Consider the following 23,288-nt stretch of genomic DNA (forward strand, 5'->3'; position numbering starts at 1 on the left):
TGTCGCTTAAAATTAGGAAAAGCACCTGGCCCGGACGGGTTTTCAGCACTGTACTACAAAAAGTTTCTTCTTCATATTGTTCGCCCTCTTACTCAATTCTATAAATCCCTCCCTGATCCCCTCTGAGTTCTTAGATGCCCTGATTACACTTATTCCCAAACCCAATAAGGACCCTACTCTATCTACTAATTATAGGCCTATTTCCCTAATAAATTTAGATGCCAAACTTCTAACCTCTATCCTTTCTTATCGTCTTAATCCCCTTCTTCCCCAACTAACTTGTAATGTGGGTAACTTGTAGGCCCCGGACAATACCCGTAAAGTTTTGGATATCATTAACTGGTCTAACGCCTCTTCAACGCCACTGATGCTGTTGGCGCTTGATATAGTAAAGGCGTTCGACAGTTTGTTCTGGGCCTTCCCCTTCAGGGTTTTACACCCCGACAAAGTCCTAGCTAGAGTAAACGATATTCTGTCTGAGAAAATTGCTGCTATACGCGGTGACATGGTCGCCCTATATAAGAAGACCTGGTCCCCCTGGTTTAACTCCTCCTATATTACTGATATCTCTTATCATATATCCCTGTAAGATCCAATCGTTGTCCCCAACTTTATTTTGTACTTATTGCTTGTCTTGTACTTCTACATGATACTGTACCTTGAATTTCTTTCTTTTCTTTTCTGTTTTTTTTTTCTTTGTTTTTTTTTAAAGATTGCCCATGTAGGCCACTGACTGCTGTATTTGCCTAGCTTACATTTAAATAAACTCGATATGTTTGACACTAAAGGTGCCCTCACACACAGGTTTTTGGTGGTGTTTTAACGCCCACATAAAAAAAAGGCATGCAAAGCATGGCGTTTTTTTTTTTTTGCCATATTTGCCAGTGTGTGTCAAGGTCTCTTTGAGATTTTGGGCATTTTTCGGGTCGGCGGTTTTATCTGAACATTAACTTAAATGCAGAAGGCCGTGTTTGGGTCAGAAAGCCGACCTGAATGCACCCGCTTCAGAAAGGTAGGGGTTAAGTTTTTTCGGCCCTCCCCAGCCTAATATTAACAGCCAGCTACGCCCCAGTCCAGGAGTGCCAAATTTGACGCTTCAGGACCACTGGTGACATTGGGTACTAGGGTAATAATGGGGGTTAGTGTTAGCCATTTTATGCCGGCTAACATTAGAACCCTACTTAGCAATGGATTCAGTCAGTTTCCATTACTAAGTCTGAAAGTAAAGAAAAATGAAACGCAGCACAATACAGAAAAGTACTTTATTTAAAAAAGAACACCCCTACACCGCTCATTGACCACTTTATTAAAAAAAAAAACGCTGGTCATTGACATTGTCCAATGAATCTGAAGTAATCCACATCAGTCATGTCAAACTCTGGCCCGCGGTGCCATAATTTTTGGCCCGCCAGGAAATTCAGAGTTTGAATTACATCTGGCCCGCCATGGCTACTATAAACGAGACTATAGGGGAGGGCTGGCTACTATATGAGACTATGGGGAGAGCTGGCTACTATATGAGACTACTGGGGAGGGTTGGCTACTATATAAGAAACTATGGGGAGGGCTGGCAACTATATAAAAGACTACAGGGGAGGACTGGCTACTATATAAGAGACTATGGGGGGTGGCTACTATATGAGACTACAGGGGAGGGCTGGCTACTATATAAGAGACTATGGGGAGGGCTGGCTACTATATAAGAGACTATGGGGTAGGACTGGCTACTATATGAGACTATGGGGGAGGCCTAGCTACTATATGAGACTACTGGGGAGGGTTAGCTACTATATGAGACTATGGGGGAGAGCTGGCTACTATATGAGACTATGTAGGCACACAAGGGGTTACGTATGAAGTGCTTAAATTCTTGTGTGTGTATGTATGTGTGTGTGTGTGTGTGTGGGGGGGGGGGGGGGATTGGTTGAGGGTAGCAGTCAAATTAGGGAACCTGGTAAGCCTGCTTGAACAGATGTGTTTTGAGGGCACATTTGAAGCTTTGGGTATTGGAGGTGAGTCTGACAGTCTTGGGTAATGCATTCCATAGAACTGGTGCAGCTCGGGTGAAGTCTTGGAGACGGGAGTGAGAGGTGTGGATTAAGGTGGATGTTAGTCTTAAGTCATTAGAGGAGCGTAAGGCACGGATAGGGCGGTAGACAGAAATGAGGGAGGAGGTAATGGGAGGTGCAGCACTGTCGAGACCGAACAATGTGGCCCCCAGGGGGTTAAGTTAACCCCCTGGGGACCAGAAACTGGTGTTTTTCCCCCTAAAAAGCACCACTAAAAATTGCCATATGCATAAGCTATGGCTTTTTTTAGTGGAGCTGAAGACTTCGGTTAAAGTCTATGGGATATATACCCAATAGAAAACAACAATGCTGGACAATAACTACCAAAAAATATTTCTTTATTTATTACATAGCAGAAATAAGAACAACTTCATTAAAGCTGGGTTCACACACAGTATATTTCAGGCTGTATTTGGTCCTCATGTCAGGTCCTCATAGCAACCAAAACCAGGAGTGGATTGAAAACACAGAAAGGCTCTGTCCACACAATGGTGAAATTGAGTGGATGGCCGTCATATAACGGTAAATAACGGCCATTATTTCAATACAGAAGCCATTGTATTAAGATAACAGAAAATATTTGCCATTAAATGGCGGCCATCCACTTGATTACAACATTGTGTGAACAGAGCCTTTCTGTGTTTTCAATCCACTCCTGGTTTTGGTTGCTATACAGCCTCAAATATACAGCCTCAAATATACTGTGTGTGAACCCAGCATAAATGCAGGAAGCAAGTACATACATTGGAGGGATAGCAGGGCAGAGAACAAATGAAATATATGTACAAATATTCATACGCCTATATATATGTACAGTATATATGAACGGTAGAGAGGGCAAGCACAAAACACAAGTAATAATAATCAAGGGTGGGAGGGACACACTAAACAAATGCCAAAAGGATAGAGAAAAGGGGGGCCACAAATATTATCACATATAATAATGGGTAACTAAAAATTATATGAGCCACTAATAATCTCTCATATAACCTATGTGAAGACTCCTCACCACTTCAGCCCTCTGTGGAACTACTGCCCAGCACCACCACTCACCCAACGCTGCGTTTCGCCAACAAGCTTTATCTTTTTTTTATATTAGTTTTTTATTTTTGTTTTGGTATTCTTCTTCACATTCGGCTGGCACTTGATGTATCACTATAGCGCATGCGCCATTTTCTTTCTGTTGGGCTATCAGTATTTCTTGTGATGCACAGTCACATGACGCGACATGGCTCACATGACTGGGAGGCGGAGCGATGTGACGTCACGCGGATCACGTGATTGATGTGATGCGTGGCTTCCCTGGCATCATGGCTGCACCGCATGTACGGCGGACCATGTATGTGACTGCTCGAGGCGGCAGGTTGGTAGCAGGAAAGCGTCATGACTCATACCTATTAGGTAACCCTGATTCCACCTGTGTGGGGGGTGGCACTGGGAGTTGGACTCCATCTGTGGAGGGCGGTATTATGACTTTGATGTATGTTTTGATTGGTTCCTTGGATGAATGGTGATTTATGCAGCTGGTATGCAACATGGTGTAATTGACTGACAGATACATAAAAAGGACAAGCTTCCTGTGTTCCATCACCCTTGATAAAGCTTGTTGGCGAAACGCAGCGTTGGGTGAGTGGTGATGCTGGGCAGTATTTCCACAGAGGGCTGAAGTGGTGAGGAGTCTTCACATAGGTTATATGAGAGATTATTAGTGGCTGAAATATAGACGTTTTTAGTTACCCATTATTATATGTGATAATATTTGTGGCCCCCCTTTTCTCTATCCTTTTGGCATTTGTTTAGTGTGTCCCTCCCACCCTTGATTATTATTACTTGTGTTTTGTGCTTGCCCTCCCTACCGTTCATATATATACATATATATAGGCGTATGCATATTTGTACATATATTTAATTTGATCTCTGCCCTGCTATCCCTCCAATGTATGTACTTGCTTCCTGCATTTTTAATGAATTTGTTCTTATTTCTTCTATGTAATAAATAAAGAAATATTTTTTGGTAATATTTGAAGTTATTGTCCAGCATTGTTGTTTTCTATTGGGTATATATTTTGAGGTTGTGCTTACGGACATATAAGTATTGTAAGGGTCCTTTTTGTAGGCATTATAAAGTCTATGGGAGAATAACACCACCATTATCAGAAAAAAAACGCCAAACTCTCAAACTGCTACATTTTGCAAAAACTGCCACAGAGCTGCAAAATCGACAGAGAGCAGAGAAAAACGTTATGTGTTCAAGGGAAATCATAATATTCCATTGATTCCCAGTTAACATCTGGCCGCAGGCGTTTTTGGAAGGAAAAAAACCCGCCATGGGTTTTTATTGCCTTTTTTTTTTTTTCCAAACAAAAAGGCAGTATGAAGGCAGCCTAAAGGGGTTTTGCAGCTAGCTATTGATTTTGATGTTTGTGCTCAGGCAGCCTGAAAAAAAATAAAATACTTAGCTGTCCCACTCTCCTGCTGCGACCTCTTTTACAGACCCTGCTTCCTGATGCGAATACAAGAACCTCACCAAACCCCTATTCAATCGTCACCTAATCATTTGAGGAAAGTAAAAACTCTATAAGACCAAATTAGCCTTGCCGCAATCTGTGCTCCTTTCCCAATGTCATTTCCACCTGCATGTATAATTATGACATTAGGCAAAGGCCACACCAAACATCTATCCTCAACTAAATCAATAAGTTGTAACCAATGTAGTCTCCTAACCCTGGCCCAAAAAAACACTACCTTCTTCGAGAGACCCAAGTTAGCAGAATAAACTCTTTCCAAAGTGTGTCTATGAACCCAATATATGAATGAATGGCCTAGGACCCATGCAATGATAGGAGAGCAACCTGTAATAAAATTAAACACATAAATGAGGCCTAATATAAAGCTTTTATCTATTGGAACGCCACCTGCCTAATTTTTTTATGTTAGTATGGGACAAACCGAAACTATATGCTTCCGTAGCTGCTGCATTTGGAATGAATGAGCCAAAAGACCTTGTATATCAATCCTTAATATTTCCAAACATTTCAGAAATACAGCTACGAATTGAAATTTAGATAAAGAGGAACCATCAGCATGTAATAAAAAGTTACTAGAAAAAACAGGTCTAACTAATAAATAGTCCAACACCACACAAACCGGTCATGCAGGACAACCATCAGTGACATCAAGAGAAATAGTAGCACCCTTGCCCATCAAGTCAGTTTTAGATCTCCTAATAATCAAATTAAACGTCTTCATAGACACTGAAAAAATCTGAGGTCAATAAAGGAGATGTTGCCTTTACACTACTAGACAGCAGCTCTCCCAATTGGAGGGTTTCAAAAAACGCCAATCAAAAGGCCAGTCTGAAAAGCTGAAGCTCATAATTGGACGAACAAACGGAGGCACAAACATTAACCAATTTAAACAACAGCGGAAAAGTATCTAGTATCCCCATGTACACCCCTAGACAGTCTTACACCTTTCAATACTTTAACCGCAAAACAAGCAGACATAGAGGAAACCCCCAGACAATGTTGTTAAAAGGAAATACCAGAAACAATCTTAAGAATAGCTGAATAGGAAACACCATGCATTAACAATTAAGAAGAATAAAAAGGTACAAGGAGTGGAGCAAAAAACTGAGATCGCCTGTCCATGGCAAAAATTGCGCCATCTGATCCAAGCAACCACTACTATAGCTACTGAGAGGGAGTTTTGCAGAAAATTATACATCAGTCCCATATAAGGTTCCACAAGTGCTGTGGACAAGACAGTTCCTCCGGATCCGCACCTGGAACTAATTAACAGAATCGATGAAACTGTAGGCGAGACAAGGAGTCTGCAATGTGTTTTAAAACACCAAGTATGTATCGTGCTTAGAGCCAAACATTTAAATTAAAGCATAATAACGCTAGATGGCGCAACAGCTGGACAACTAGCTCTGACCTAGCAGACAGGCAATTGATGGCAAACAAAACGCCATGATTATCCTTATGCACAACTATCCTTATGCACAACTATCTGTATAGAATCACCCCAAAGTGGGAATGCCACAAAACCCGAAATAATTCCAACAACACCACATTATGGACCACACCAAATTTCACCCATGCCGGATGCCACGGTTCGGCACACCAATGTCCATTCCAGAAAACACCAAATCCACAACCTCCCGCAGCATCCATGCACAGCCCCAAAGCGCTAGCTTCCATAAATTCTTCCTGCCAAACTGCTCTCCCGTTAAATCTAGACAAGAAACTAAGCCAAAACAACAAATCTTCCTTTAAGGCAAGCGTTAACCGTATATATGTAGAATGTAGAGATTTCAGTCCCCGAGTCGTCATATATAAACGCCAACAAAACACTTTACCCATCGTTAAACACAAGGTTACCCAACAGGCATTGCTTGTCCCTTAAAGTAGTCTTCTTTCTGGACAACATAAAACACAGAGTTTATTGGTTTTCGGCTCTGGTAAACAAAACAACATCTGTTTAGTATCAATAACAATAAATATTCTAGTCTAGAACAAGAGGATTATCAGCCGCAAGTGGGACTTCAAAATAACCACAAATATCAACGAAAGTAGATAACAACTTGTCACAATCCCCTAACTGCCCCTTCCCACAAACAAAAAGTAATCCAAATAGTGGGTAAAAGTTTATATACCTGATTGTTCCTGCATAACCCAGGAGAAAGATTCAAAATAAAAAAACAAGACATACTAAAACCCATTGGGAGTGCCTTGTCAAAATAAAACTTATTCCTCCTTACAAACCCCAACAAATTATATCCTTCGGGACACACCAATAATTTAAAGAAGTCCTTTTTTAGGAACCAATCCCAACAGTGAAATTCTAAAATTAGGGAATGGGGATAAGAAAACGGGCTTTCAAACCTACCCTCGTTTACTTCTTTCAATATCTTTATATCGACCTCTTTAGGTCTCAATTTAACAGAGCGCAGGTTATCTACCACCACACACCCTTCACTAATGAATTGCGGGACATGAAAACCATCCCTAAAACCGGGAATCAGCAATTCAGCCGTCCATGGTTTGGGAAGGCTTTTAGCCAAGGTAACATTTTTTGAAGACTCAATGGAGTCCATGCTTTTCGAAATCGCATCCCTAGTAGGGTTTGGTGGTTGGGAAGTTTGGTTGAACTTTTTAAAACATCTTAATATCGGATGAGCTCCTGCACAGTGGGCACATTTGTGTCGATGTTTACAGTTATTATACCATAGATTCATTAACCCCTTAACGAGATCGGGCGTAAATTTACGCCCTGATGCCGGTAAGGGAGTTCAGAGCGGGGCCGCGCGGCGACCCCGCTCTGAACCGCGGCGGTCCCGGGTGCCACTTGTAGCCCGGGACCGATGGTATTAGCGGGCATGGTCTGATCGCGGTGCCCGCTAATACAGTAATCAGATGCAGCTGTCAAACATGACAGCTGCATCCGATTACCGGACGCAGCGTCATCCCTGGTGTCTAGTGGGGAGATCGCTCCTCCGGGATGTTATCCCGGAGGAGCGATCTCCGTAACTGAGGCCGGCCGGGGACCGCTCCAAGATGGCGCGGTCCCGGGCTCGGCACTCGTTTGTTTCCGGCTGCAGCAGCCGAAAGCAAACGAGTGCCGATCTCATGGATCTCTGCAACATATCTATGCTGCAGAGATCTCAATGAGAGATCAAAGCACTTATACTAGAAGTCCCCCAGGGGGGCTTCTAGTAAAAGTGTAAAAGTAAAAAAAAAAGTGTCATTATTAGTAAAAAGCCCCCTCCCCTAATAAAAGTCTGAATCACCCCCCTTTTCCCAGGTTATAAATAAAAGTAAATAAATAAACATGTTTGCTATCGCCGCATGCGTAATCGCCGAAACTATTAATTAATCACATTCCTGATCTCGCACGGTAAACGGCGTCAGCGCCAAAAAATCCCAAAGTGCAAAATTGCGCATTTTTGGTCGCATCAAATCCAGAAAAATTGTAATAAAAAGCGATCAAAAAGTCGTATATGCGCAATCAAGGTACCGATAGAAAGAACATATCATGGCACAAAAAATGACACCTCACACAGCCCCATAGACCAAAGGATAAAAGCGCTATAAGCATGGGAATGGAGCGGTTTTAAGTGACGTATATTTGTTGACAATGGTTTAAATTTTTTACAGGCCATCAGATACAATATAAGTTATACATTATATATATCGTTTTAATCGTAACGACTTGAGGAACATATATAACAAGTCAGTTTTACCCCAGGGCGAATGGCGTAAAAACACATTTCCCCCAAATAAACAAAATGCGTTTTGTTTTTCAATTTCACCACACTTTGAATTTTTTTCTGGATTCGCAGTGTACTTTATGCAAAAATTCAGCCTGTCATTGCAAAGTACAATTAGTGACACAAAAAATAAGGGCTCATGTGGGTCTCTAGGTGGAAAAATGCAAGTGCTATGGCCTTTAAAGCACAAGGAGGAAAAACCGAAAACACAAAAATCGAAATTGGCTCTGTCCTTAAGGGGTTAAAGGCGAAGCAAATGCCTTTATGAAAGGAAATAACATTCGAAGATGATGCATTAGGTCTTGCTCTCTAAGGGATCATAAAATTTATCCACAACCACACATCTTTTTGTCCTCATCTTAAGGCTGGGTTACACTACGTATATTTCAGTCAATATTGTGGTCCTCATATTGCAACCAAAACCAGGAGTGGATTAAAAACACAGAAAGGCTCTGTCCACACAATGTTGAAATTGAGTGGATGGCTGCCATATAACAGTAAATAACTGCCATTATTTCAATATAACAGCCGTTGTTTTAAAATAACAGCAAATATTTGCCATTAAATTGCGGCAATCCACTCAATTTCAACATTGTGTGAACAGAGCCTTTCTGTGTTTTTTTTTTATAAATTGTTTATTTTTCAAAATTTTTCTAAGCAAAGAAAAAACAAATACAATATATAACAAAAAGAAAACACAGTGAACATTGTATTCAAGTCTTGAGCATAGGTCCCTGACTGTAGGATAAAAGGACCTCAACAATCTTAATGTACTATTAAGCCGGGACAAGGTAAATGACATTTTACTTCCTAAAAAAAAAATGCCTATAAGAGTTAGGAAAAGTATGGAAGTGTCAGATCGGTCAAAAACCAGAATAAAGACCAAGACTCTAGGTAGGGCCCAATTGAACCACGTCAGGACCAAACGTAAGGCCCACCTGTTAACAAAGCTGTAACCCAACACTAATGTAAACATATGAAAACTCAGACAACGATGGGGGAAAGACCAGGACAAAGACAAGACTAGACAGACATATCAGGGGATAAGACTAGGACTGGCTGGAGGGGTAGATAGTGGCGTTCGGAACGTTTCGTAGTAGGTGTCCCACTGGGACCATATTTTCAAGAATTTTTCCACTCTATTCTCATTAGAAGCTGACAGATACTCAAGCCTGCGTACATCTTGTATCCTGTTTATAAGTTATATAGCTGAGGGAATAAGGGTTTGTTTCCAATATTTCGCCAACAGGCATTTGGAAGCTGTCAGAATGTATAGTAGGAGTCGGGCGTCATGCTTACGCATATTCCTGGGAGGTACATTCATAAGATATATCATCGGATCTAGAGGTAGATCACGACTGAATATCGTCGAAAGCAATCCTTGTATACCTCTCCAGTAAGGTCTCAATAAGGCACAGTCCCAGAAAATATGCGGAAGAGTGCTCTCTTGTGATAGACATCTCCAGCACATAGGCGATACACTTGGGTACATCAGGTGCAGGATTAGGGAGGTTAGAGAGCGAGACCACAGGGTTGCTAAGTGTAAGCAAGATGTCGTCTGCAAACAATGATAGTTTAAATTCCCGATCCCTAACCCGCACTCCCTGAACATCCCGGGACAGCCGGATTTGCGCTGCCAAGGGTTCTATACTCAGTAGGAAAAGGAGCGGTGACAGAGGGCATCCCTGCCGGGTCCCGTTGTATATATGTAATAGATTGGAGGTAGCATGTGGGAGCTTCACCCGGGCAGTAGGAGTAGAATACAACATTTTAATCGCCTGTAGAAAAGACCCAGAGATTCCATAGGATTGAAGTGCAGCAAACAAAAAAGACCACCCCAGCCTATCAAAGGCTTTTTCAGCGTCCAGGCTTAAAAGCAGGCCCTGGGCGCTTGTTTTGTTCAACACTTCAACTAAGTCTATGGTGCGTCGGGTGTTATCTCCGGCTTGTCGATGCCGTACAAATCCCAATTGGTCTGCATGTACCAGGGTCGGCAGGAAGGCCCCTAACCGCGTGTCTAAAATCTTGGTGAAAATTTTTAAATCTGCATTAAGCAGGGAGATTGGCCTATAGCTGGCTGGATCGGAGGGATCTTTTCCCTGTTTTGGAATCACCGTTATATATGAGCCCAACATCTCAGAGGAAACCTGCTCATCCCCCCGAAGAAAAGAATTAAAGAGGGTGAGCATACGAGGTGCCAAGATATCTGAGAAAGTCTTGTAGTAGACGTATGGCAAACCATCTACATCAGGTGATTTACCCGACGGCAGTTCTTTAAGTACCTCCGAAATCTCCTCCATGGTGATGGGCCCATTAAGAGAGGCTAGGTCTGCAGGGGAAAGTTTAGGTAGGTAGGAAAAGAGCGAAGAAGGTTCTCCCTTTGCTGAGGGTCAGAGGGAAGGGTATCAGGAAGAGAGTAGAGAGAAGAATAATAATCGGAGAAAACTGTGGCAATACCAGTGGGGTCATAATGAAGATCTTTCACTACATGAGGTTTCCCACGAACTGTCTGGTCACGCAACTGGGATGCCAGCAAGGTATGAGCCTTGTTAGCTTTATCGTAGTATTTGTGCCTGGTGAAAGCAAGAAGTCGGCCAGCTTTCGCCGCCGCCAGGTCCTTTAACTCATTACGAATAGCCACTATGCTGCGAAGCAGTGGGACACCGGGAAAACGGAGCATACGGGCCTCCTTCACCCTCAGTTGGCAGGTAAGGTCATCTACACGCAACCGCCCCGTTTTCTTTATATGGGAGGCAAGAGAAATACAATTACCCTGAAACACAGACTTGTGGGCATCCCAGAGCGTCACCAGAGAGCTAACACTATCTTCATTATTTTGAAAGTAATCTTTCAGACCTGTAGCCAAAGTTTCTTTATGTACGGGGTGTTTCAACAGGGCTTCATTTAGCCGCCAGTAACAAGTTCTGCGGGGCTGAGATAGCAATGCCAGATCAAGGGTGACCGGGGCGTGATCCGACCAGGTGATAGAATGTATCTCTGAACTCGACGTCACCTTCAACCCTAGTAAATTAACAAAAAAGAGGTCAATACGAGTATGAGTTGAGTGAAGGTGTAAGAAAAAAGTAAACGTTTTTTCCATAGGGTGGCAGACTCGCCAGAGATCATAAAGTTGATGTTGCCTAAACAACTTACGAAATGCTGCAGACAGTTGGGCCGCACCCCGCGGAGGGGGAGAAGGAGGGACTGTATGTCTGTCCCAGACCTCTGAGGGCAGAGTATTAAAATCGCCTCCCACCAATAGCAATGCTCGGGGGAAATGAAATAGCTTATTGAACACCTGTGCAAGGAATCTCATCTGGCCCTCATTTGGAGAGTAAACATTACATAGTATAACCGGAGTTCCCTCCAACTCTCCTCTGAGGATAATGAAGCGACCAAGGGGGTCTATCTCAGATGTTTCCACCTGTAACGGACAGTTAGTTCCAACCATTATTGCCACCCCCGCCCTTTTTTTGTCCAACGGAGAAGAGTACACAATTGGATATTTATAGTGGGCAAACTTGAAGGTACTAGTTATCATGGTGCGTTTCTTGTATAAACACTATATCTGCGTGAAGATCTGAGAGCTCTTTAAGAAGAAGCCTCCTCTTTAAATCAGAGTTAAGGCCTTTAACATTATGACTAACTAAACGCACCATGATAAGACCAAGCAGGAAGGAAAGAAAAATGCCCAGGCCCCAAATCTTGAGGCAAAAGCGTAAGCAGGCCAGGGTCCCAGCAAGCCCCACCCCGCAGCACAGTAGAAGAGAGGGAAAAAAAAAGAAAATTATTGTACCAACCAGTCCTCACGAGCAAATTCGAAATGGTCCCCGTCCTAGTCTGTAGGAACAAGAAGGGAGAGACATATCTTGGGGTAAAACAGGACAAAACATGCAAACAACACAAAACACATAAACAAATGATAAACAAATATAACACCTGCCTAACCCAAGGGAGGCACCAGTACTCCCTTGGAACCCACTGAGAACAACTCATGCGAGGAAACTGCCCAGAGGGGCACCACACTAGCTCCTCATATAGCAGTAGTTTCAAGAATAATAGAGATAGAAGTCTCAGCAGGAGTAGGGGGGATGTGACTAGAAGAAAGCCAGAGAGTGAAAAGAGGAGAGCACAGAAGATGGATATGAGTGCAAACCAAGATAAACTAAACATCCTAATAGCAACGAATAAGAACTCAGTGCATCCTCCTGCACTGCATAAAGAAAAGTAACATGAGCATATGAAGGCATTATCATGTATATAAGACCCATACAGATCTAGTTGGGAAGTACAAAGCAGAAAGATGTATTAGGGGGAGGTACCCCTTCCCTACAGTCTCTGCAGTCAACCAGGGCCGGTGTGGAATGAAGGTCTTTTCTGATTAGGGGACGACCTCTGGGCTGGGCGCTTCCTTTGAGATGCCACCGGGGTCCAGACTGGAGACGGTGGTGGGGGTGGCGGGATCAGTTCCCAATTTTGAAGATGGGGTGGAGAAATGTCAAGCGTTGCACAAAATCTTTCCAAGTCTCCAGCTACCTTCAAGGTGGCTGAGCGCCCATCCCTTCTGGCGGTGAAGCTAAATGGAAAACCCCATCTGTAAGGGATCTGCAAATCACGCAGGACCTGAAGTAAGGGGCCAAGCCGCTTCCTTTTTTGGAGAGTGACCCACGAGAGGTCTGGTAGTATCTGAATACGAGCTCCATCAAAGTCTATGTTCCTCAGGTCTCTTGCCTTGGTCATGACACCTTCCTTTATAGTAAAGTCAGTAACACAACATATCACATCACGTGGGAGGGAGGAAGCATCTTTGGGCCGTAATGCTCTGTGAGCTCTGTCCAGCTGGATTTTATGTCTTGCAGGGGCACCTAAGATTTGATTGAATATGGCTTCTACAGTGCATTTCAGGTCTCCATCTCTAGTGGCTTCAGGGAGCCCTCTGATCCGTACATTATGCCTCCGGCCCCTATTATCTAGGTCTTCCAAATGGCGTTGGTATTCACACATAGCTGAATGTTGCGCAGATATAGTCCAATGGAGGTCTTGAATGTAACTGCGAGTATTATCATGCTCATCCTCCACAATCTCTATGCGCTGCTTGGACTGCAAGTCCTGTCTCACTGTAGCTATCTCTGCCTTACAGGCTTCCCTCACTTCTGAAATAAGAGACCGAAAGTCCTCTTTAGTGGGTAAATTTTGCAGAAAGGAAGACCACCTGTTATCAGCATTAGTATGAGGGAGATCAGGGTCCTGTGTAGATGATTGAGAAGACCACCATTCTGCCCCATCTGTATGTGTAGTAAGGGCAGCTGGAAGTGTACGGCCGGGGGTTGCTGGACCCTGTAGTCCTTCAGCGCGGAGAGTCCGCTGCGGCCCTGTAAGGTGCATGGGTCCTTTTGTTGGGGTGCGCTGAGGAAGAGGCGATGGGACCTTATCCTCTATCATAGGGTCCGACCCCTGTCCCGCCCGGATCCCCATCCCTGGGAGGAAGAAGGCGCCTCGTCTTCGCTGGGATTAGCGTCCTCCTCTTCCCTTGAGAGAGCTGCCGGGATAAACAGGTCTGCCTCCGGGCTAAGTCCACAGCCCGACACGCGAGCAGGCTCCTCATCCAGTCCCCGGGGTGGCGCGGCAGGGGATCCCGATCCGCTGCGCTGTCGGGGGAAGGTCAGCTGGGCTGCAGCTTGTGGAGAGCCCGGGTCTGAGGCGCGGCGCGCTCCTCCTGCTATACTCGGCGCCATCTTGGAGGACAGATGCTGTGGCGAGGCACGCAGGAACGGGTCCATCGCACCGATGCAGGGACTCGCCGTCTTGGTGGCTTTGAGGGTAATCTTTCGGGGTCCCCTTCTGCTCATTTTCAGTGGTCTGGGGTCCAGAATAAGTGAAGTGTACAAAACCGCCATTGCAGAGCAGTGAGGAACGGAGCTCTGCTCTATGCGACTGCTCCCATCCCCTTCCGGTCACGCCCCCCGCCTTTCTGTGTTTTTAATCCACTCCTGGTTTTGGTTGCAATATGAATACCACAATACTAACTGAAATATACGTAGAGTGAACCCAGCCTAAATTAGGATAAACAGACATTTTTTGTCAAAACATCTTATTATATCTTATTGTAGTTAATTCATGTATTAACTCCAAAATTATCGTATGCATCTAGAATTATATCAATATGTTGGAATAGAGCTCCACTCTTATCAGGGAATTTTACCCCAACACTGAAGTGCAAATACAGAACCCCTGTAACCAATTACTGAACATTTTAGATACAGTAGGCTTTTTACGATAATCCTCGTCACTCTTCTTCCTGTCATCCCTCTCCTTTTAGTGAGGCAACAATGTAAACAAATCTGTGAATTCTAGACACCAAATCTTATCCTTAATTCCAGATCTTAAATGATAACCTAAAGACGAGATGTCGCAACGCAAAGTCTCTTTCAGGCACACATCAGGTATACCAGGTTTAGGAACTGGCACCTCAGGCACTTCAATTCTGCTATTATCACAGCGCTCTAATGGAGCCATGTCCCTAACACCAGAAGTATTAACCCATGCTTGCCCAAACGATACCATCTCCTCGTTAGTAGGGGGCAACACACTATCAGTAGGAGTAGATACAGACTCAGCACATTTGCCTAGTATTATCAGAAATGTGGCAATCTCTGTCAACATGGATTTATCAATATGAACTAAAGATTGCTCAGTAGAAGGACCACTGACAGGAGAAAGAGGGGGGCACCATAGGCGCTACACTCACCCTTGCTCGGTATGCTTCCAGCACCCTGCAGCGCAACTCCGTCCACTAGCCCCATTTTCTTGGCAGCCGGCTCCTTCTTTCTCTGCCTGGTTCACCTTTTGCCCAGCACCATCGCCGCCGATGCTAGCTTCTTTTGATACCTCAGTCAACCCCCCTGGCGGCGACAAATAGCAAACTTGGCTCCTCCCACAACTCCTCTTTCATCTTGGTCACGGAGTCTGACACTTCCTGCAGACGTCATCGACCTTCCGGACATCCACACAGGCTTAGCTGACAGTTCGGAAGCTGCCTCCTCGTCGCTAGGAGATGACACAGCTCTCAATGTCCTGGCATCCCTCAACGCAATCCCACTCGGTACCGGTGGTAAGCAGTAAACACTTCTTAATCCAGTTCTCCCCGCCAACATCAGAAGTTCTAGACAGGACTCTGTAATAGAGATCCTCTATTATCCACAGGGAAAATCTCACAAGCAGGTAACAGGCTTCAAAAACTTGAAGCTTGCTCACGTCGTCTGATTGACTTTCCAGAAGAAATTCTTATGAAACTGTTGCCTGATGACGTCACTCTCTATCTTCGGCCAATCAAGGCCATACTTACCAAATTCTGCCTGGATACCTGTTAACTCCTAGAAGCATCTGAACCCTAAGGAAACTTCTGAAAAGGTGAAACCACAAACACCCCCATCATGGGGAGCTGATACACTCACATGTACCCCCTTCACAATATGCTCTGTGGGTAATTCAGGTTTGTAATTGGAGCAAGCCATGGACTATGAAACACACCAATCAAAAACCTGGAATCCGGGAGGGGTCCAAATGCAATGGGGAAGGACTCCTACTTACCGCTGCATTCACTTTTCAATTTAGTTTGAAAAGCTGACACAAAAAAACTACTACAAACTTCTCCCCTACCTTAGAGTGTTTTTGCACTGTATTTTTGCATTGTGATGGGTACATGACAGCAGACTCCCCGATGTATACCTCCACTGGATAATTGACAGATACTGCATTAAAAAGTTATTTTTGTATCATTCTTAGGCCAGGTTCACACAATGTATGACAGCGGCTGCATGTATGTGTAGTAGCGGCCGCATGAATATCACTTTATCTTAATTGGAATGCGGGTGCATTTGGGTGTGCCCCTGCTCCAATTAAGCATAGCACACAATAGGAAGTGGGGCTGGGGGCCGTACTTCACATTGTGTGCACAGTCTATTCTGTGCGGCCGCTATTCATTGAATAGTGGCCGCACAAAATAGACCCGTCAGTTTTCTGTGCGGCTGCACAGAACCACGTCTGCACTGTACACATAGGAGGACATTTATAATTTGCACCTTTTTTGAAAATATTTTTATCACTGTGCACTGGCTTATATGTTTGCACCCTGGTAAGGTATTTATGAACATTTACATGTTGGTTCATAAATCACCTGCCATAGCTTCCCTGGCGCTGCACATTTTACTGCAGGCATTTGTGAATTGACCTTAGGAAAGTTCCGCTGGAGTACAGATGCGAACGAAAATGCGAATATTTCAAAATTCTCACATGATAAATCACGGCTAAAAAAATTCTTACGAATAACCACGCCCACAAGAGTCAAGAAGGCAAAAAACAGATGCACGCTTGTATATTCACATATACACCGAGCTACGCTGTTTAGTAAATCTGACGAAGGTCTGTGCACATCACACATACGCCAAAAAATGCTAAGGAGTTCAAGGTACACTGATACATGTCCCCCAGAGTGTATACAGTGCAGCTATGGTTTAATAGAAAACAATGCAGATGACCGTGGTCAACAAACAACGGGCCAGCGGGCGTGTCACACAAAAGCAACAACAGGCCGAGTTCACACCAGGTTACTGCACAATCCTGACAATGCCGAAATGATATATGTTTGGAATTTATAGCTATGCTTGTGTGGTGTCCCACCATGGGTGTTATTAGTTTATACACCCCTCGCAAAAACCTGTACTACAAGTTAACGTGGTAATGAAGTGATACTTTTTTTTTACCACTAGATGTCGCTGTTATTTGTATATGCACTTGTATATTGCACAGCTGTAGTGAACAAGGGGTTATTGTTTGTTTATGATCTGCGCACCAATAAGAGCCCTCTTTCCTTTTTCACCTATCTCTATTCTCTTTCCTCTTTTCACTTTCTTCTCTACCACTCACAGGGGACATTACACCTCCTGTAGGAAGTTATAACATGGGAAGAGGAAGTGCACGCCCCACACTTAGTGAGTATTACCCAACTCTTGGTAGAGAGAGGACGCAAGACAAGACGGTCCCTGCTGTGGTCTAGCTGGGCCCCGGCTTTGCCAGGTCTCCCCCCCCAGTCAGTTTCCAGTGTTTTCTTTTAGACGCTATTTTTATTTCAACAAGTCAGAGATCACCCCAACCCATGCCGTGAACATTTCTAAAAGTGCAGGACAGTATCCTGAAACAAGAGGAACTGATCACGATAGAGCAAAGTTGCTACAAGCATACATACTCTATCTTGCAGCGCAGGTGTAACCAGTTAATTTGGCCACCTTGCTCAACTCAGGTAACAAGGTCTGGGACTTGTGTCACCCTAATAGGACGGGTCATCCAACACTGTAGGGCAACAGGCGGTATAATGACAGCAAAGATGGAAACACGGGCACAAGTGTACTTTTATTTTCAAGTATTTTTCAGTATTCTACTTCTTTTAAAGTTCCAGCAGAGCACACTTCTATCCTGGGTTAGGACTCTCTGCACAGACTCCTCTCTACTGTTCTCAGCTCACTCTACTTCTCAGCACACAACCAAGTCAGCTCAACACTTTTACTCCAAAGGCTCTTAGCGCAGATTCTGTTCTGTCACGTCTGCAGTCTATGATCAGCTATTGTACAAAGTATTCTCACAGTAAGGGTATGTTCACACGTACCGGATCTGCAGCGGATTTTCTGGAGTTGTGACCACCCGATTGTCCGGGTGGTCACAACTCCACTCCAGACCACCGTGATAAGTACCCAAGGGACCCCCTCGCAGCCCGGTTGGTCACCGACCACAGGGGAAAGGATATAGCCAGCCACCTTAAAATGAAAGCAGGTGTGCCTCCATACCTGTGTGCCCCACTGGCACTGGCGTCACGACAATTTACCACCTGGCTGCGCTATATCTCGACAAACCACCACCGTAGTGGCGCCGCTCAGCACCATCTGGCAAGTGACCGATCGTCCACACCCGGGCACCACATTTGTCATATGCGTCAGGAAATTTCCAGATGCATACTGTAAACAGAAAAGGCCTTTTTTAAAGCAGGCTCTACTAGATCTGCGCTAGTTTGATGAGCCTCTACAAGGCCTCACTGCAGTCCAGACAAAAACCAAGGGTACATTCACATGTCCTATATTTCACGCATGAAAATTGGAAGGAAATCTCATTGCATCATAGTAATCATAGACTAATGTGTACTGTTGATTTGTGATTAATGGCAAATGTTTCTGCCCACTTATATTTATACTATATTGATATTGTATACTGTAACTATATGATTAATGGGGTCTGATCCCTGTGGCCTCCTCTGGTCACAATAATAAAGGGTTGTAACTAGAGATGAGCGAACCCGATCGTTCGGCATTTGATTAGCGGTGGCTGCTGAACTTGGATAAAGCTCTAAGGTTGTCTGGAAAACATGGATACAGCCAATGACTATATCCATGTTTCCCACATAGCCTTAGGGCTTTATCCAACTTCAGCAGCCACCGCTAATCAAATGCTGAAAGTTCGGGTTCGGATGGACTCGAGCATGCTCGAGGTTCGCTCATCTCTAGTTGTAACTCATTAGTTGTACATTTTTTAAAAGTTTGTCTTTTATTGTAAAGATAAAATTTTTATTTTATTTTGTCTAAGGTGCAGGAGAATACCAGGGTAGAAGAATCTCAAGAGACTCAGTGTCTGGTGCCTGGCATAATGGCAATGGATGCCTCTTGTTCAGAAAAGGAAATAGTAGATTATATTAAAGAAGGTGTGCAAAATAAAGACTATAATGTGAGTAAAATGAGTAAAGATGGAGGTGCAAAAACTGTAAGTGAAGAGGACCAGTCTACAAGCTTTTTTGATGAAATGACTATTGGCGAGTTTCTCCTCTTATCAAATGAATCTGACAGCTTTCCACAATTAACAGATATAATAGATGACCTGCCATTTCTTGAGATGCCTGAAGATGGCAGTGGTGAGCTAAACACTGCCTTACTGGCAGCAGTAAATTCCATGCAAAGTTCACCAGTACAGTCTGCCAGTCACAGACACACTATAGAGAGAGAGATCAGACAAGTGGATTGTGAATCCAGTAATGACCACATGATGTTCCCTGATTTGGTATTTACAGATGAGAGTGTTGAATATAAAAAACAAGAAAAAGGACTCTACAAGCAGAAGATTAATAAGGTACAGTCAACCTTCATTTCTAACATTGTAATATTGTAATAGTGTACTTTTTGCAATATGTAGGCTGTATTCACAAACGTTGTGGTTTCACTGTGGTACTGGAGCATCTTCAGGGAAATGATTGCAGTACCGCAATTAAATGACACAGTATTGCAATCAAACTGTAATGGATGAACACCCTAAAGGCCCTATTACGCCAATCGATTATCAGACGTTTTTAGCTAGAGCTAGGTCTGCTAGCCGTTGCTTCGTGTAATAGGAGCGGCACCAGCAGACCGCCGCTATCTCCTATGGGATCCCTGGACAATCTAAAGATCATCCAAGGAGCCCCTCCCACGGCTCCCTGTGCCCCCTAGTCTTATTCGCTCACTGTTGATGCGTGTAATAGCGCCAGTGGGGAGCAGGGAGCAAGAGAGCGCTGATCTGACAAGTCATGACAAGTTATGCCATAATGCCCTCTTGACATTCAAAATAAAGGTTCTGTAATGTTGAACCTTCTGCAATAAAATTTATCTTTCAGAAGTTTATTCTAGAACTTTTGTTTTTTTTCTGACTATTTGCAATATTTTTTTTTAACCTAATAATTGACAATTCCACTTCCTTCATAAAATGATCTTTTATTGTAAGCTTTGCAACCACTTCTTGTCTATTCACATTTTTATATATGCCATGTATCTGCAGGAAATACTGGAAGAAACACTTGTGGAAAGCAATGTAAGTCCATCTTCACTGTTTAATGGCATTGGATGTACTCCCAGAGTTAGCAGCCATCTTTCTAATGCTGGAGAAAAATCAGTCACTCAGAAATCACCTCAAGACTTTGAGTAAGGAAAATGTTGTAATTGTGTTATCTCAAATATATATATATATATATATATATATATATATATAGATTGTGGACATGTCACAGGTAAAGTGTTCGAGGGGAGGTACATCTCACCCAGGCTACTGCGTACGGTGAGATGGTAAATCCGGGAAAGATCTCTTACTCAGCAGTATTATGCTGCTGAGTTGTTCTTTACATTTTCCGGGCCGGATTTACTGGAATGGTGGGTAGGTTGGTAGTGGGACCTGCCATTCCCTTCCCCCCCGATCCAGTTCGGTTGTTGCAATCAGGTGTGCCCTGATTAGCCTGCAACAACTTAAAAGCTCCACAGTGCTACAGGGGATTGCTCTCAGCCAGGGTGAACAGCTTGCATGCTGTGTTTCCTGGGAGCAAGGAGTTATATCACCGCTGGGGCCTATTCACACTCCACGATACCGCCTATGGAAGTGACAGATAGGTGACCTGTGTTAGTAAGTGCCCAGACGGGCAAGACCTTTTTGTTTTGTTTTATTATCAATGCACGGTGTTGCTGTATTTATGTTGCTGGACCGTTTATGCTACAAATAAACACCAAAGCTGTTTTTAAGTCCAAGTTTGCTGCCTGAACTGTGTCCTAACACACCATCCCCCGGGAAGATCCCTACAATTGGTGCTGCGGAGCGGGCAAAACGGTTGCTAGGGGCAACGGTGTGCATCAACTTGGCTACAGCTGCTTATGTCCTGGGTGAAGGCGGCTGCTTCACTCCAAAAACAGCCAAGCAACATGGAGGAGATGATGAAGCAGTTAATGCAAGTGAGTTTGCAGCAACAACAGGCTCTGACAGACGCTAACCTGCGCCATGAACAGACAATGGCTGCACAACAGAGACTTATTGAGCACCTAATAGCAAAGCAGGAGGCGTCTGCAGGTGCTAATCCCCAGCTGGTGGCCGCAGCCGCGCCAGAGACTTTGTCTGTGAAAAGAGCCGTGCAGCGTGCGCTGCAAAAGATGACTGCTGATGATGATATTGAGGCCTACTTAACTGTCTTTGAGCGGGTGGCTGAGAGAGAGAAGTTACCCTCCACTGAGTGGGCAGAAGTGATTGCGCCTTATTTAACAGGCGAACCTCAAAAGGCCTATTATGACCTCAGTGAGCAAGAGGTCAAAGACTATCCTCGGCTAAAAGCAGAGATACTCGCCCGACTAGGAGTCACTGCTGCTGTCCGTGCCCGGAGGGTCCGCAACTGGAGCTACAGTCTGGACAAGTCAGCGAGGTCCCAGATGTACGACCTGATCCATTTGGCAAGAAAATGGTTGGAGCCAGACACCTCTACTCCTGCCCAGATCCTAGAGAGGGTCGTGATGGATCGCTACCTCCGTGCACTTCCTGCTGATCTACAACGCTGGGTAGGACAAGGTGACCCTAGGAGTGCCGACGAACTCGTCAGCCTTGTGGAGAGGTTCCAGGCGACCGAGGACTACCTCCGTGATGTTCCTGCAGCACCTTCACCTCCACGGAGTGCCAGATCTGTGCCATCGGCTGGTAAGAGACTTCCATCTATTGGGGGAGTGTGGAGGGGTGCTGATAGAGGGAAGAGCGCTCAGGAGGTGTCTCAAGGGCAAAAGACTGGTGATGGTCCCAGGTGGCTAAGTGGCCCTAAAAAGGACTCCTTGCCAAGGAGACCAGGCCCTATCCAGTGCTGGAGATGCCATGAGACGGGACATGTGTCTGCCCATTGCCCTCTTACCACTGAGCCCATGGAGTGTGACGCTAGCCGGCGTCAGTCGCTATTTGCGGAACCGTCTTTTGTTGCGGTCACTGGACTAGAGACTGAACCGCAAGTCTGCCACATTACTGTCAATAACTTCCCTGTTAAGGCGTTGCTGGACTCAGGAAGCCTTGTCACCTTGGTGCATGCTAGCCTGGTGACTGGGGACTTTGTGCCAAAAAGACATATGAGTGTGGTATGCATACATGGTGATACAAAGGTTTACCCTATAGTACTGGCTAATGTCGGGACTGAACTAGGCGCTGTACAATATGAAGTGGGTGTGGTTAAAAACCTTATGCATAATGTGATATTGGGGCGTGATTTTCCATTGTTCTGGGCTCTATGGGGAAAACAACAATCCCCTGAAAGGAGTGAGGAGACCCCTAAGTCTATTGCATTACCCACGGTAAATGATAAAAATGTACAGGATGAAAATGATGCTTTTCCTTTGCAGGTCCTGGCTGGTGAGGAAGAGGCTCCTCCCACTGAGCAGAATGTTCCAGACTTAGAGGTGTCTAGGGATAATTTTGGTTCTGCACAATTACAGGACCCCACTCTCAAAAATGCTAGAGAGCAGGTCACTGTTATGAATGGGGTACCTCAGGAACCAGAAGCTGAGAAAAAGTTTCCACATTTTTCTGTGACTAACGATCTCTACTATAGAGTCACTAAAATTAATGATGAGGTTGTGGAACAGCTTCTGGTGCCTAAGTCGTACCGGCGTCAGGTACTCGACATGGCCCATAATCATGTCCTTGGGGGCCACTTGGGGACCGATAAAACGCAGGAGAGAGTCCTCCAGAGGTTCTATTGGCCTGCGATTTATGCTGACATAAAAAAATACTGTGAGTCGTGCCCCACATGTCAGCTTAGCGCCCCAGTGTCGCATTTCCGCAGTCCGTTGGTTTCGCTCCCCATCATAGAGGTACCTTTTGACCGCATTGCAATGGACTTAGTGGGTCCCATTGTAAAGTCGGCAAGGGGACACCAGTACATTTTGGTGGTCTTAGACTACGCAACCCGCTATCCTGAGGCTGTCCCCTTAAGAAACACTGCATCCAAAACAATTGCGCGTGAATTGTTTTATATGTTTTCCAGGGTGGGGATCCCCAAGGAGATCTTGACCGACCAAGGTACCCCGTTTATGTCAAAGGTAATGAAGGATGTATGCAAACTGTTTAAAATCTCACACCTACGTACC

General features: G+C 44.5%; 1 protein-coding gene across 8 annotated transcripts in view; it reads left to right on the forward strand.

The window, feature by feature from the left end:
- The window catches only part of ANKRD31 (ankyrin repeat domain 31), a 159,345-nt gene that overhangs the window by 47,235 nt on the left and 88,822 nt on the right, over positions 1–23,288 (forward strand). For 7 of the 8 annotated variants that reach the window (XM_069962787.1, XM_069962782.1, XM_069962783.1 and 4 more), the window contains 2 exons: positions 18,973–19,509; positions 20,191–20,333. In XM_069962787.1, coding sequence (XP_069818888.1) covers positions 18,973–19,509; positions 20,191–20,333 — 680 coding nt within the window. The remainder of the gene's footprint in view (positions 1–18,972; positions 19,510–20,190; positions 20,334–23,288) is intronic. The other variant, XM_069962788.1, reaches the window with a different exon arrangement.

The sequence above is a fragment of the Dendropsophus ebraccatus genome, chromosome 3 (assembly GCF_027789765.1).
Source record: "Dendropsophus ebraccatus isolate aDenEbr1 chromosome 3, aDenEbr1.pat, whole genome shotgun sequence".
In the NCBI taxonomy this organism is placed as follows: Eukaryota; Metazoa; Chordata; class Amphibia; order Anura; family Hylidae; genus Dendropsophus; species Dendropsophus ebraccatus.